The following is a 15,231-nucleotide window of genomic DNA, read 5'->3' on the forward strand; positions in this document are numbered from 1 at the left end:
GGACGCCCGTACAATGGCCGCCCAAGAACCAAAGGATGGCCGCCCACTGTATGGTCCACGCGTACCCGTAGGTGGACACCCAGACCAGATAAGGTACATGCGTACCACTCCTTTCCTAGACAACCGACACCGTACCTTTCCCGTAGACCCATGCAGACCACTGATCCATAGCCTTTGAAGGTACACCGTCCTTTCGTCCTTGCTTTGTGCAGCGCCCGTACCCTCACCCCTCAGCTATATAAACCCCCGGGGTGCTCCTCAGTCGACACGCATTTCTGTGTAGCGTATGCCCTGTTGTGCCGTCGTCCGTACCGCCGTAGCGTACTTGCTGCAAGTACAGCCGCCCTTGCAGCCACCCCTCTCACACCCCCTCATTTGGCTCTTTTCAGATAAGCCAATTTTCCTCCATCCTCCTCTTGCTATGGGCCAGTGTCCTTAACTCTTCTCCCCCCCCGGTGTGAATAGACTTACAGAGAGGCTTGCAGCCACCCCTCCCAGCCCTCTCCACGTTTTTGCCTTTGGCCTTAAGGACATCTCACAACCCCCCCCCCCATTTGCGTAGACTTTAGTAAGGGTTTTTTGACTCAAGCGAGGGTTCGTGCGCCATATTCTTTTGCTCATGCGGTGAGCAAACGAGCTCGGAATTCAGATCCGACTGAAGCGTTTCGATCGCAGTAGCGAACTCTACAAGGCGACGCCTAAGATGGTCTCATCTCGGAGACGGCAAAATATTGCCTCAAGAGGGACACGTAACAACGAGATGGAGGGAGATGCACCCAATGCGGCTCCAGTCCTCCCTTTTCAAGTCCCTCAAGGAAACGGTGGCCAGGTTAGCTTGGTTAATTTTCAAAAGAAGAGATTTTTTCTTAAATTAGTATTAATGAATGGTGTCTTTTTCTTTTAAAATGAGGACATAAAAATTATATGAAATTACGAATTATGTGATGTTGTTTTCGATAAATTGCGTTGAAATTGCTATCTTCATGAATTGTGAATGCTATACTTAGAAAATTGCATTGAAGTTGTTATCTTTGGAATTCAAGATTTTTTTTGGCTTCAACGCTAACTCCGTTCCGTGCTTGTGTAGCCAGGCGGCATCATTAGCAAAGCCCGGGAATGGCCCAAGGTATCCCTCATACCTTTGGGAGAATAAGGATCGCCGATTGAGGCGAGAGATTATGAGGCTGCCTAGTTCTGAGGGCTCAGGCTAGTGCGGTAAATAAGCCCACCCTAGTGTGCAGACATTCCTCTGAGGGGTGGGAGGATCGAGCGATGGAGCCTGAGAGGGCGACAGGCCGGCTTGAGTCCTCGCCAGCGGCCGACGATGAGGTGTATGGTCCCGTAGGGTTTTGCCCAGCATGTAGAGGCTGGAAGGCCAAATTCTAGATCATCGGCAGAATAAGAATAAGAGAGCCGGATTGGCTTGTATGGAAATGGATTCATGTATAAACTTTTTATATAATTGCATCTTGTCTTTGGTATGATTGTATTGTGTAAGAAGGCTGTTTTAACGAACCTTGTGAAGAAGGGCCCTAATTAAGGAATATGTTTATTTATGTCAAACAGTGTGGTAGTATTAATTAGAAAACAAATTGATGCGTGAGTGGGGTGGAAAGTGGGAGGATGGAATGCCCTGACGGCACCATCCTACGGACGGGTGGACCCGATTAGTCGGGTAGCTTTCCAACAGATTAAGTGAAAGCCCTACGTTAGATAGTTAGGTTCTTGGGCAACTCTATTCTAGAAGACTAGGTCAGCGGCTGTGCCTTGCATAAGATGAGGAAAAAAGCGTTGTCTCTAGAAATCAAGTCTAGTAGTTGCCCAATTTTTGATCAATTGCCCTATGGGTGATTTGATGTTTAGAACCCCTGCGGGATAGAGCTAGGTCATACCTATGAATCGTATCCTTGAATCTCTACAGGGTCAAGGTGTCGATGAATAGGAAATTTTTCCCAAGATAAGACTTAGCGGACTATCTTAAATGTTTCTCCCATTTTTAGAGGGAGGAACCTTACAATTGGTATCAGAGCAAGTTTGGCTCCTAGGAATTGCAGTTTAAGGATTGTTTTGTAATAAATGTTTTACCTAACATAATGCTAATTAGTAAAGACATCCTACTAAAACAAATAAATTAAATTGATGTTTGAATGATTGTAGGAAGAGGAAGATGCCTACTCCAAATTTCTAGTTTTCCAATGCATCTTCGAGACTGCTAGTCACTCCTCGAATTTCGAGTTCCGCGACACCATGGTGCAGATATTAGAGAAGATATCCCTCCCTCATTTCTCTCGTATTCAGGGAGGATGGGGTAGAGATTTCTGGAGTCGTGGGCCGAGATACTTCATCATCCGAGCAGATCAGATTGGGAACCTCACCACCGACCTTAAGCGGATTCGTTGGATTGAGAAGCTGAAGATGATCCGCTTATTTTGGTTCGTCGGTACCCCCAGGGCCGACACCTCGGTGACTATAGATGGGGTTCGCATACCTCAGGATCGTTGGGTGTATGACAAAGTGATGCAGGTCTTACCTGCTGATAGAGTAGCAGTGTTGGGACCTACCCCAATCCAGAGTTTACCACCCTTACCATCAATTTTTAGAGTCTTAGAAACTACAGTGGAACCCCCATATTTCACCTATGTGGACCGCTCTACCCTTATGTCATAGTCAAGCCTAGGAATTTCCCTTCATAGCAAATAAGACTGATTATAGTCTCAGAACTTTGTAATAAAACTTGTCCTTGTAAATATTTGGAAATAAAATAATTTCAATGGTTTTACTCTCCAAAAATTAAGCGTTGTGCAAATATGAATCTTGTAATCTTAAAAATTGTTTTTACGATGATGGCCAGGACGACCACCCTCCACTTCCCAATGCGCTTTACACCGATACCCAAGAGAAGAAGCTCCTGCTCAAGCAAATGCAACCTCCCTCCTTTAAAGGAGAAGGTTCAAAGGTTCAGAAGGATGCTGAAGTCTGGATTGAGGCGATGGACGATTATTTCTCTGCTGCCGGTACTGGAGTAGCAAATCAGTCTATGCTCGCACGGTTTCGCCTCACTGGAGATGCTAAACTCTGGTGGAAACAGTGGTGCCGTGACAAGGAAGTCACCGAGCATTCTCAAACGTGGGAAGACATCAAGCAGGCAGTGAAGGAAAGATATCTTCCTCCATCCCATGAGTCCATAAAGATGAATGAGTTTTTTAGTCTTAGACAGTGCAGCTTAACTCTTGAGGACTACTATTCCAAATTTATTACCCTTCGGAAGTATGCCCCAACTATGACTACTTCCCAGCAAGTGGCTCGTTTCTGCCAAGGGCTAAATGAACCCCTAGATTCCCGCCTTGAAGCAATGAGGCCAAGCACATTACAATATGCTCTCATACGAGCTAAGCCCCTTGTGAAAGAAATGAAGGCTAACAAACCGAAGAATCAAAAGAGATCTTACCCTGAGGCAAACCTTAGAGATCAACCCTACAAGAAACCTCAACAGAATTTTCCCTACTACAACAGAGGGCGACAAGGCAACTCTTTTGCCCCCCGCTCGTATGCTGCTTCTTCCAGAGAAGGCCCTCTGTGTTTTGAGTGCAATGAGCCGGGACACTTTAGAGCCAACTGTCCCAAGATGGCAACATCATTCCCCCAAGGTAACAGAGGAAATCAAGGCCGTGGAACCCCTACCCACCAAGGTGCAAGAGGCAGTGGCCGTGGCAGAGGCCGCGGAGGAACAGTTGCTAGAACTGCCTGTGTTATAAGTGAAGAACCGACCTTGGAAACGGCTGAAGAAGAGCGCGCCACCGTCCATGCGGCGGTAGAGCACCAAGGTCCGAATAAACAATTTGGTGTAATCCAAGCCCCCGCCACTCATCACGGTAAGCCATTTCAGCTTTTGATTGATTGTGGTAGTACCCATTCATTCCTTTCTCCTAGGTGCTTGCAAAAATTAAACTTAAGTCAAAAAACAGCTAGAAAAATGATTGTAGAGTTAGCCAGTGGGAAAGAAGTAGTATCTCGCCACTCTATAGGAAACCTTGATTTTGAGCTGGGTAATGAGCAAACTCATGGTCACTTTAGAGTCTTGCCACTAGGAATTTATGATGGAATCCTTGGGATGGATTGGTTAATTGCAAACAAAGCTAGCATTCATTGTAACTAGGGGAGTATCACTTTTGAAAATGAGCATGGCCAAGTAATATCTATTCAGGGAATCACAAGAAAACCTAAGTCTAGGGTAGTCAAGGCAAAACATCTTCTCAAGGGAACACGTAAGGGTTAGCAAGTTTTCTTAGTCAAACTCAACAAAGTTATTGAACCTAGTATGGAGACAGAACCCTCTTGGTTCCAAGAATTCTCTGACATCTTCCCTGACGAGCTTACAGGGTTACCGCCTCCTCGAGAAGTCGACCATGAAATCGAGGTGATCCCTGGAGCTCAACCCATCTCAAAAACTCCCTATAAAATGTCCCTTCCTGAAGCCATTGAACTTAAGGAGCAACTTTCCCAACTCATTGAACAAGGATTTGTACGCCCCAGTAGCTCTCCTTGGGGAGCACCTGTTCTTTTCCAAAAAAAGAAGGACGGGACTCTCCGCCTCTGCATAGATTATCGAGGGCTCAATCAAGTCACCGTCAAGAATAAGTATCCTATCCCTCGCATCGATGAACTTCTTGACAGGCTTCATGGGGCCAAAGTCTTCTCAAAAATAGATTTGAGGTCTGGTTACTATCAGATCAAAGTCAAGGAAGCAGATATACCCAAAACAGCCTTCAATACCCGTTATGGCCACTATGAGTTTACTGTAATGTCATTCGGGTTAACCAATGCTCCTGCAACCTTCAACCGCCTAATGCAAGATATATTCCGCCCGTACTTGGATGAGTTTGTGCTTGTTTTCTTTGATGACATCCTAATCTACTCCAAATCAATGGAAGAGCATGAGGAGCATGTGCGTAGAGTTCTGCAATTGCTGCGCAGACACAAACTCTATGCCAAGAAGAGCAAATGTACCTTCTTTACTCATCAAATTGAGTATCTTGGATTCATCGTCTCCAAAGATGGCATCTCAGTAGACCCCGCCAAGGTCAAGGATATTCTAGAATGGCCACCCCCTAAATCAGTTCGTGAAGTTCGTGGATTCTTGGAAATCACGGGTTGGTATAGGATTTTTATCAAAGATTATGCCTTGGTAGCTGCACCCTTGACAGATCTTCTTAAGAAGGATTGCAAAATAGTGTGGCTGCCAATCCATCAAAACAGCTTTGATCAGCTGAAAGTCATTATTACTTCTGCCCCAGTCTTAAAGCTTCCTGATTTCTCCAAGGAATTTGAAGTGGTTACCGATGCTAGTAGTCTAGCACTTGGTGGTGTCTTAGGCCAAGAAGGCAGACCAGTCGCTTATACTTCCCGCAAGCTAAAGCAATATAAAGCAAACTATGCCACCCATGATTTGGAACTCTTAGCAGTTGTTCATTGCCTCAAATTATGGAGACATTATCTCTTGGGAGGCAAATTCCAGCTTGTAACTGACCACAGAAGTCTAAAGTGGATCTTCACCCAGCCTAACCTCAACATGCGGCAAAGGAGATGGATTGAAATAGAAGGAGTTTTCATTGGGCAGGCTTGAAAAATGATGTGCTCCGGTACTTGAAACAATGTCTCTCATGCCAAAGGATCAAAGCTGAAAGGGTCAAGATGCCTGGAAAGCTTCAACCCTTAGATATTCCCCAAATGAAGTGGGAATGCATTAGTATGGATTTTGTCACAAGTCTCCCCACTGTTCAAGGAGGATATGACTCCATTCTAGTAGTAGTGGACTTACTTACCAAAGTAGCTCACCTTATACCAGCAAAGAAGACCTTCAAAGCTTCTGATGTTGCTCGAATATTCATCAAGGAAGTCCTCAAACTTCATGGTCTCCCAAAAAGGATAGTAAGTGATCGGGATTCTGACTTCACCTCAAAATTCTGGCAGTCCTTATTTCAAGCTCTGGGGACTCAACTTTGCTTTAGCACAGCTTGTCATCCAGAGACCGATGGCCAGACTGAGAGAGTCAATCAAGTAATTGAAGACATTCTCAGAGCATACTGTGGACGGGAACCCAGAAGGTGGATTCAATACCTTCCTCTGGTAGAATTTGCCTACAATGCGTCTTATCATCAAAGCATAGGAATGTCACCATTCAAAGCACTCTATGGGCAAGAATGCTTGTCTCCTCTAAATTTCTCTGATCCGACCATAAGAGTTGAGGCATCCAGCAAAATGCTCAAAGAGATGGAGGAACAAACCAAGGCTATCCAAAAGGATATTAAAGCTGCCCAAGATCGACAAAAGCATTATGCTGACAACAAAAGGTCTGAAAGGATCTTCAAGGAAGGAGACAAAGTTCTTCTACGGGTGCGACCCAAACGAAGTTCTCTATCACTTGGGAAATATAAGAAGCTCAGCCCTAGGTATTGTGGTCCTTATACAGTTATCAAGTGTCTAGGTAAAAGTGCCTATAAACTCCAACTCCCAGCCCATATCAAAGTCCATAATGTATTTCATGTAAGTTTATTAAAACCCTATGTCCCCAGTCTCGATCATATTCTTGATGATGAACAAGTTGTAATCCCTACTCAAGGAGTCCTTGAATTACAGCCTAGTAGCATCATAGATTCTAGAGAAAGGCAACTCCGAAATAGAACTCTTGTAGAACATCTAGTTCAGTGGAAAGATTACCTTGAAGAGGATGCAACTTGGGAAGATGAAGCTACACTCTTAAAGGATTATCCCCAATTCATGACGAGATGAGGACATCTCGATTTCTTTAAGGGGGGAAGGATGCATCTTCACTAATAAAGAAATGTCCATGTAATTATGAGCTTTTATGGTATAAATATCAATGATTTTATTATTTGAGTCATTTCTACTTAGAATCTTCAAATTTTGAGCCCAAATTTGGAATCTGCGCGCGATTTTACCCTAATATAGGATTTTACAGCATCCAAAACGGACACCGGATCAAGCCTATGCGCTAATTTCAATCATTTTAGTTAAAAAACGGCGACCTTTAAACCTTAATAAATGCACGACCGCACGTCCGATTGACGAACGGTCTGAACCCCTGCGACCAGGAGAACCTCCCGGACAAAAAAAAAATTTCGCCCCCCGGGGCGGTCCGGCATGCAAATCGAGGCGGACGTCCCAAATTTGGGTACCCCGCCCCAAAAATTTGGTCTGTACACACTTACTAGGACGCCCGTACAATGGCCGCCCAAGAACCAAAGGACGGCCGCCCACTGTATGGTCCACGCGTACCCGTAGGTGGACACCCAACCAGACCAGATAAGGTATATGCGTACCACTCCTTTCCCAGACAACCGACACCGTACCTTTCCCGTAGACCCATGCAGACCACTGATCCATAGCCTTTGAAGGTACACCGTCCTTTCGTCCTTGCTTTGCGCAGCGCCCGTACCCTCACCCCTCAGCTATATAAACCCCCGGGGTGCTCCTCAGTCGGCACGCATTTCTGTGTAACGTATGTCCTGTTATGCTGCCGTCCGTACCGCCGTAGCGTACTTGCTGCAAGTACAGCCGCCCTTGCAGCCACCCCTCTCACACCCCCTCATTTGGCTCTTTTCAGATAAGCCAATTTTCCTCCATCCTCCTCTTGCTATGGGCCAGTGTCCTTAACTCTTCTCTCCCCCCCCCCGTGTGAATAGACTTACAGAGAGGCTTGCAGCCACCCCTCCCAGCCCTCTCCACGTTTTTGCCTTTGGCCTTAAGGACATCTCACAATTCCCCCCTCCCCATTTGCGTAGACTTTAGTAAGGGTTTTTTGACTCAAGCGAGGGTTCGTGCGCCATATTCTTTTGCTCATACGGTGAGCAAACGAGCTCGGAATTCAGATCCGACTGAAACGTTTCGATCGCAGCAGCGAACTCTACAAGGCGACGCCTAAGATGGCCTCATCTCGGAGACGGCAAAATATTGCCTCAAGAGGGGCACGTAACAACGAGATGGAGGGAGATGCACCCAATGCGGCTCCAGTCCTCCCTTTTCAAGTCCCTTAAGGAAACGGTGGCCAGGTTAGCTTGGTTAATTTTCAAAAGAAGAGATTTTTCCTTAAATTAGTATTAATGAATGGTGTCTTTTTCTTTTAAAATGAGGACATAAAAATTATATGAAATTACGAATTATGTGATGTTGTTTTCGATAAATTGCGTTGAAATTGCTATCTTCATGAATTGTGAATGCTATACTTAGAAAATTGCATTGAAGTTGTTATCTTTGGAATTCAAGATTTTTTTTGGCTTCAACGCTAACTCCGTTCCGTGCTTGTGTAGCCGGGCGGCGTCATTAGCAAAGCCCGGGAATGGCCCAAGGTATCCCTCATACCTTTGGGAGAATAAGGATCGCCGATTGAGGCGAGAGATTATGAGGCTGCCTAGTTCTAAGGGCCCAGGCTAGTGCGGTAAATAAGCCCACCCTAGTGTGCAGACATCCCTCTGAGGGGTGGGAGGATCGAGCGATGGAGCCTGAGAGGGCGACAGGCCGGGTTGAGTCCTCGCCAGCGGCCGACGATGAGGTGTATGGTCCCGTAGGGTTTTGCCCAGCATGTAGAGGCTAGAAGGCCGAATTCTAGATCATCGGCAGAATATGAATAAGAGAGCCGGATTGGCTTGTATGGAAATGGATTCATGTATAAACTTTTTATATAATTGCATCTTGTCTTTGGTATGATTGTATTGTGTAAGAAGGCTATTTTAACGAACCTTGTGAAGAAGGGCCCTAATTAAGGAATATGTTTATTTATGTCAAACAGTGTGGTAGTATTAATTAGAAAACAAATTGATGCGTGAGTAGGGTGGAAAGTGGGAGGATGGAATGCCCTGACGGCACCATCCTACGGAGGACGGGTGGACCCGATTAGTCGGGTAGCTTTCCAACAGATTAAGTGAAAGCCCTACATTAGATAGTTAGATTCTTGGGCAACTCTATTCTAGAAGACTAGGTCAGCGGCTGTGCCTTGCATAAGATGAGGAAAAAAGCGTTGTCTCTAGAAATCAAGTCTAGTAGTTGCCCAATTTTTGATCAATTGCCCTATGGGTGATTTGATGTTTAGAAAATCACGCTCCCCCTGCGGGATAGAGCTAGGTCATACCTATGAATCGTATCCTTGAATCTCTACAGGGTCAAGGTGTCGATGAATAGGAAATTTTTCCCAAGATAAGACTTAGCGGACTCTCTTAAGTGTTTCTCCCATTTTTAGAGGGAGGAACCTTACAGTACCCAACGATAATTGTTGTCTATTGCTTCTTCCGATTGTGAATGGTTAGAGTTTTCTCTTGGGAGGTACTGCGTTAGCCCATAACAACTATTAGTTAAAAAACTTTGTAACATGCTAAGTTAAAAATCAACATAAATTTGAATATTTAGAAGGAAACTTATAATACTTATTTCTTTAAAATTTGTGCAACTAATTCCTAGTTGATGAGAGGAATCCTCTCGAGGCCTCGCATGTGCCATAGTTATTTCTCCATGTGCAATAACTTATAATACTTATTTCACTCCATGTGCAACATATTGCCAAGTAGCCATGTAACCAAAATTTTGACTTGGCCATAGGTGATTGGGCACGACAACCACCCTTGGTCCCTCTTTAGTCCCTATACTGAAGTCTTAGGTCCTAGTATTAAAGATTTACCAATATTATATCTAGAATTCAAAAACATATGTTTTTTTATCTTCTTGGTCAAATTTTTTAAACAAGTCTACTAGGAGTTCCTATTCAACCTAATACCTTCTCCCTGATGAAGGAGCCATGGGGTATTATACCCATTCAAGTCCCCCTATTAAAGAAGCCATGGCAAAGCATTAAATTGAAATACTAAAAAAAAAAGGAACGAGCCCTGTTCAACCCTCTTAAATAGGGTCATTTACATGAGATATTTAAAATTATTGTCCTACTCATCAATAGCTCACGTAAAAATTAGCTACATAATCCACTCATAAGCCTCAATTTTTATTGAAAATTTTAATTTCACTACTTTCGAAACAATTCGACTATTAATGGTGAAAGTATCCCAAATCATCGTATTTGAGGATTTTTCTTCCTTACTTACAGCCGATCTAAAGTTCCGCTATTTTTACGGGTTATTCTCGCTTTAATTATTTTAATGCAGAGTATTTCCCGCGCAAAACCGATCTACCCTTTAAAAAATGTATTCTTCTTTATATAGAAAAATCGTGCCACAAATTGAAATTAACTATTTAAAGCATGCTAAGTGTCTTTCTCTCACATCATTTCGCAAGCTCTCTCTCTCTCACAAAACAGTGCTACTCAAGGCAAAAAATGCTTCTCTCTCAAGCGCTCTCTCTCTCACAAAACAGTGCTACTCAAGGCAAAAAATGCTTCTCTCTCTCTCTCTCTCTCTCTCTCTCTCTGTTCTCTTTCGTATACACTCTCTCTTTCTCTCTCTCACACACACGTGCACACACACACAAACAAACTCTTCTCTCGCACGCAAAATTTCTCTCACACACACACCTAAACACACAAACTTCTATCTCCCACACACAGAATTTCTCTCTCTCTCTCTCACACAAACACACAAACTTCTCTCTCCATTGGAACGGACCAGTTGCGAGTTCTCTCAGCTCTCTCTCTTGCGTTAGAACGAGGCGCCAATATATATCGAGAGACAGATGTTTATACGACTGCTTATAACGCAAGTATATATATATATATATATATATATATGGCCTTGAGAGAGAGAGAGGGGGGGGGAAGGATAGAGAGAGCCGCGCAGAAGTTGAGAGAGAGGGAGGGTGGGACTCTTGGAAGGAGAGAGAGAAAGAGAGAGCCGCGAAGAGGTTGAGAGAGGGAGGGTGGAACTCTTGGAAGGAGAGAGAGAGAAGCATATCATCAGACACGTTACTCTGTTTGAGAGAGAGACAAGCACGTCGAAGATGGTGGTCATGCCACTAATACCCTATAATAAAGCAAGGTGGGCAACGATGTGATAAACGACGACCCTGTGGCTTGACATGCAACCGAAAAGATCATGTTCGCATAGGGCAATTAAATTTTTTATATCATTATTATCATGCGTAACTTTAGAGAACCTGTTGCTGCCTCCTGCAATCTTTGTACATGTTTTGAATGTTGCGTCCTGATCTCTCCGACTTACAACTTCCACTCTTTTCATCGACGAACGGACATCACACTGATCACAATTTTCCAACTTGCAATTTTCCACTCTTTTCATCGGAGTACATTACGAGTTTTCTTGCGTCGAAATGTGAACACTGACACCCTCGGGTTCCCGGTAATATCAGAATTCAGACTATTGATATTAGAAGATCAAGTCAACTTATAAGACGATAGTTTTTAAAAAAAAGGGTCTAATCAATATCAATAATAATAAAAGGCTCAAGCGGTCCGTCGAAAAAAACGACATTTTAGTATTCTACATTTTAAAAGATTTATTTTTTAGTATATTATTGAGTGGCCCTTATTTTAAAGGATTATTTATCACATATTTTAGTTATTAAACCGACATTTCGGAAACAAAAAAATTACACAGCTTTAAATAGATTAAGAGTTGTCGTTATTTTATTGGTTGAAAAAACTGTTTTTCTCGAGCACTTGCCACTGGTGACTCTCTGTCTGTCTCTCGGATTCCAAAAACTTGTATGCTATAATCTATAGCAAAGCAAAAACTGATTGGCGGATTCCAAAAACTTGTATGCTATAATCTATAGAGAGCAAAGCTGAATTCAATTTCACGAAGTCTAAGGCGTGAGGCGTGACAGTGTGACACAACAACACATGGAAGTCTAATCCGTGACGTCGATCAGTTAGTGCTGACGATACCCACATTCAAATCCCACACAAACCATGGGTACATGATTCGTCAGTTAATTTAGCCCTCTCTCACATAAATCATGGTCCTCCTCGGCAAAGCCTTGAAGAAGAAGTAGCTAGCGTCTATGTGGTTGGGGACGACGATGCTAATTACAAAACAGTTTCTTTGTTCGAAACTCGACAACACAAAAACGTTTCTCTGTTCGAAATGAGTCCGTCTCCACAAAAACAAAAAACTCAGTATCTAATAACGCAATTATATATACCCTGATAAACATGATTACCAAGCCCCCCAAAGAAAAAAGAAATGAAAAATAATCTCCATTTTGTCAAAAATATGACAATTATCATTTCTCTCGGTACAGCAGTGGTTTCTGATCTTCGTCTGATGAAGGGAAGAGATTAGCTGTAGTAGTGGGGGGAGGTCTAGGGGGCAAGCCAGAGGATAAGAGATGGCGAGATGACAGGATTGCATCCGCAGAGGCCGCGTTTTTCTCAATCCAACTGTAGGCGGCCGGCGACAGCACAGGAAGGTCAGCCAGGAAGCCTGCAGAGAGAGGACCTGGCGATGGCAGAGCCGCAGGAAGCGAAACCGGTGTAGATGAGCTCCCAGGAGCCAATGGTGAGGGCAAGCCCATAGGGGAAATTATAGAGGGAAAATCAAAGGAAAACGTAGAGGGTGATGGCAGCACAGAAGGAGAAAAATCAAACGCAGAAGGTGATAACAAAGGATTAGATGGTAAATTACCATAGCTGTTGCTTACACCTTGCCTTGGGAGCATACCCCTGGGAGAACGCATTGGCAAGGGTAGTGGAGGAATTTGCTGATTTAGGTTACTACTAATACCGTGATTAAGGTTAGGGGTACCTGCTGCTGGTGGTAAACCAACCCTTGCCCTCTTTGGTGGAGGGGGGGCATATGGAGATCCATGGCCGGCAGGGCCAGTTAATCTTTGCACAAGCTGCCGGAAATTGTTGGAATCTGTCTGTATAATCTCGGGAGAATAGGTGTGGATGATGACCGGCTGCCGGTATTTATTAGCTTGCCTTAGGGCCTGTTGTGGCTGTGTCTGGTGCTGGTGCTGGTGCTGGTGCTGTTGCTGGTGCTGGTGCTGGTGCTGGTGCTGGTGCTGGTGATTATCACCTTGCTTGTGGATCTTCAAAGGAGGCGGCCTGTCCCTGTGCAAATCTCTCTTCATGGCACCAAATATCAAGCAATTAGTGTTGCCTTTTGGAAGATTATAGCTTCTAAATGCATATCAGCACCTTTAATCCCACTACAAAGGGAACGTAAGAAAGAGCTGAATAGAGGTCTCGATGGGGGAATGAAGAAAAACCAGCCTACCCAACGAAAGGCTCTAATTAATCCACCTTGAATTAGCTGGAGATGCCTAATCACTAATTGTAAGAGATGGTGAAGAAAAAGCAGGGATCATGGAGAGATTTGTTTACAGTTGAGAGAGAGAGGGGGAGAGTGAAGATTAGGGCGGCTGACAGAGAAGAGACTGCGTCCATGTGCAGGAGAAATGGGAAGCCTATGAGAGTTCGGATGAAGCAGTTCTACCAAGTCGGGGGTGAGACCTAGTCAATGGTGAAATAAGGTCTGTTACATGTATACATTATGCATATGCATCTATAGATTAAATAAAATAATATCATTTATATCTATTATTATTATGTATGATTAGGTGGGCGTTGTCATCACTAATGACAAATGTATCATTGTATCATGTCATGGTGTCGACGTCGGCGCATGCCGCGCATGTGACATCCAAAAGTAAGAGATTATTATAGGAACTTTGAGGATGATGACGCTATCTCGCTTGTTTAACCATCGCGTAAACAGTTTCAACCATCTACTTGGACCCGCTCACGCCCGCATACGCCTTTTCATCAAATACCAGGCGCCGCCCGCGGCCACTTAACATTGGAACTTGCGTGTGTTTTCAAAGTGCAGGCCCATCGCATTTATTATTGCCATTGATAGGGGTGTTTTCTTAAACTAGCTTTGTTTGGTTTTAGCCCGGGCTCCAATTTGAAGGTTGGAGTACCTTCCAAGGGGTCAAAACCTTCACAAGAAGGGTGAAAACACAGTTACCCTTGAAAGGAAGGGAAGGGTCTTGGGAAATTTAGTTATATGCCCTTCCAATCTTTTCATAAAGAAAAGCTAGTTTAAAAAAAGCCCTTCAAAAGAAAAAAATAGGGGTGCGGCAACTTCTTGAACGATTAAGTGTAGCCACATAGCCTTGCGTGGCCTCTCTATTGATTCACAAAGTGCCATGTAGGTAGTGGATATGATATTGTTTGAGTGATGTGAATTGTGAGATGGCAATGAATGGAAAATTTTGTTTGTTGGGATAATGCCTCCATGGATTCACTCCATGGAAATCCTATTTGTATATCAAGTGTGTTCAAGGAGTATTATGAAAATCTCTCATCTCTAAACGTCCCTTTTTCGATATATTCTTACAATCTTCTTTCAAAATCCATTTAACAAAAACCCTTATGTAAGTACATTTTTGTAAAAACTCCTTCTGGTGAATTCACGTACAATTGCATGCTTTTAAATGAACCCCCCCAGGTTGAGATCCACCCTCTGGAGTCCTTGGTTCCTATCAGGCCTATCATCTTAAAAACTTACTCTTTGAGACGTTAAAACCTATTTGCCATGTAGCATGTTTGGCAATGTTCCAAACACATATAAGCCATATTCTCAAGCCATCTTGCCACAATTGACCACCATTCCAATGTCTAAACACAGACCTACCAAGTGCGCTCGAACTGCTTAGATTAAAAAGCTGCTCTTCCTTATAAAGGAGACCTTAGAACATAAAGCTAGTCGGTACGTACACAGTTACTATCACGATGATGGAGGATTGATTTCTAATAGGTTCACTTTTAAGCCACGTACAAGAGGGCCCATCTTCTTATGGCACACAAGGCTGCATGCATAATCTAAGGAAACAATGGCTTCTTAATGTGCATATGTGATTAAGCCAACAACCTAAGGTTTGAATTTACCAACAAGGGATTTATGTCAAGTGTACACTCAATGTGCTTCCATGTAGAAGGCCCTCTTTGGCAGCAATGTGAACTCACCTGATCCATCCAAGCAACATATCTATCGTTACCATTTCCTAGGGTTAACAAGAGCTACCACCATAATCTTACATCAAGGATTCAAGGTAGATACACCAAAGTGTCATACATTCAAGATATGAAGCAATGGTGTCCAAAGCTACAACTTGGACGGGCGCCCGTAATGGTGTGATGAAATACTTATGGCGATTCTCGCTTCAAGAGTGTGTGGTAGCAAGCTAGGATGAAGTCCTAATAAGTGATGTACTTCATAGATATATTATGAGAGTAGTCATTGTATA

General features: G+C 43.6%; 1 protein-coding gene across 1 annotated transcript; it reads right to left on the reverse strand.

Moving 5' to 3' along the window:
• Positions 1-12,159: 12,159 nt before the first annotated feature.
• Positions 12,160-13,447, reverse strand: LOC147603065 (uncharacterized). Its single transcript, XM_086797342.1, has one exon. The coding sequence runs from the start codon at positions 13,048-13,050 to the stop codon at positions 12,199-12,201; it is 852 nt and encodes a 283-aa protein (XP_086653468.1). The 5' UTR covers positions 13,051-13,447; the 3' UTR covers positions 12,160-12,198.
• Between the last annotated feature and the right edge of the window lie 1,784 nt (positions 13,448-15,231).

This window comes from Cibotium barometz, chromosome 65 (assembly GCF_041138505.1).
Source record: "Cibotium barometz isolate CiBa-2024 chromosome 65, ASM4113850v1, whole genome shotgun sequence".
Lineage (NCBI taxonomy): Eukaryota > Viridiplantae > Streptophyta > Polypodiopsida > Cyatheales > Cibotiaceae > Cibotium > Cibotium barometz.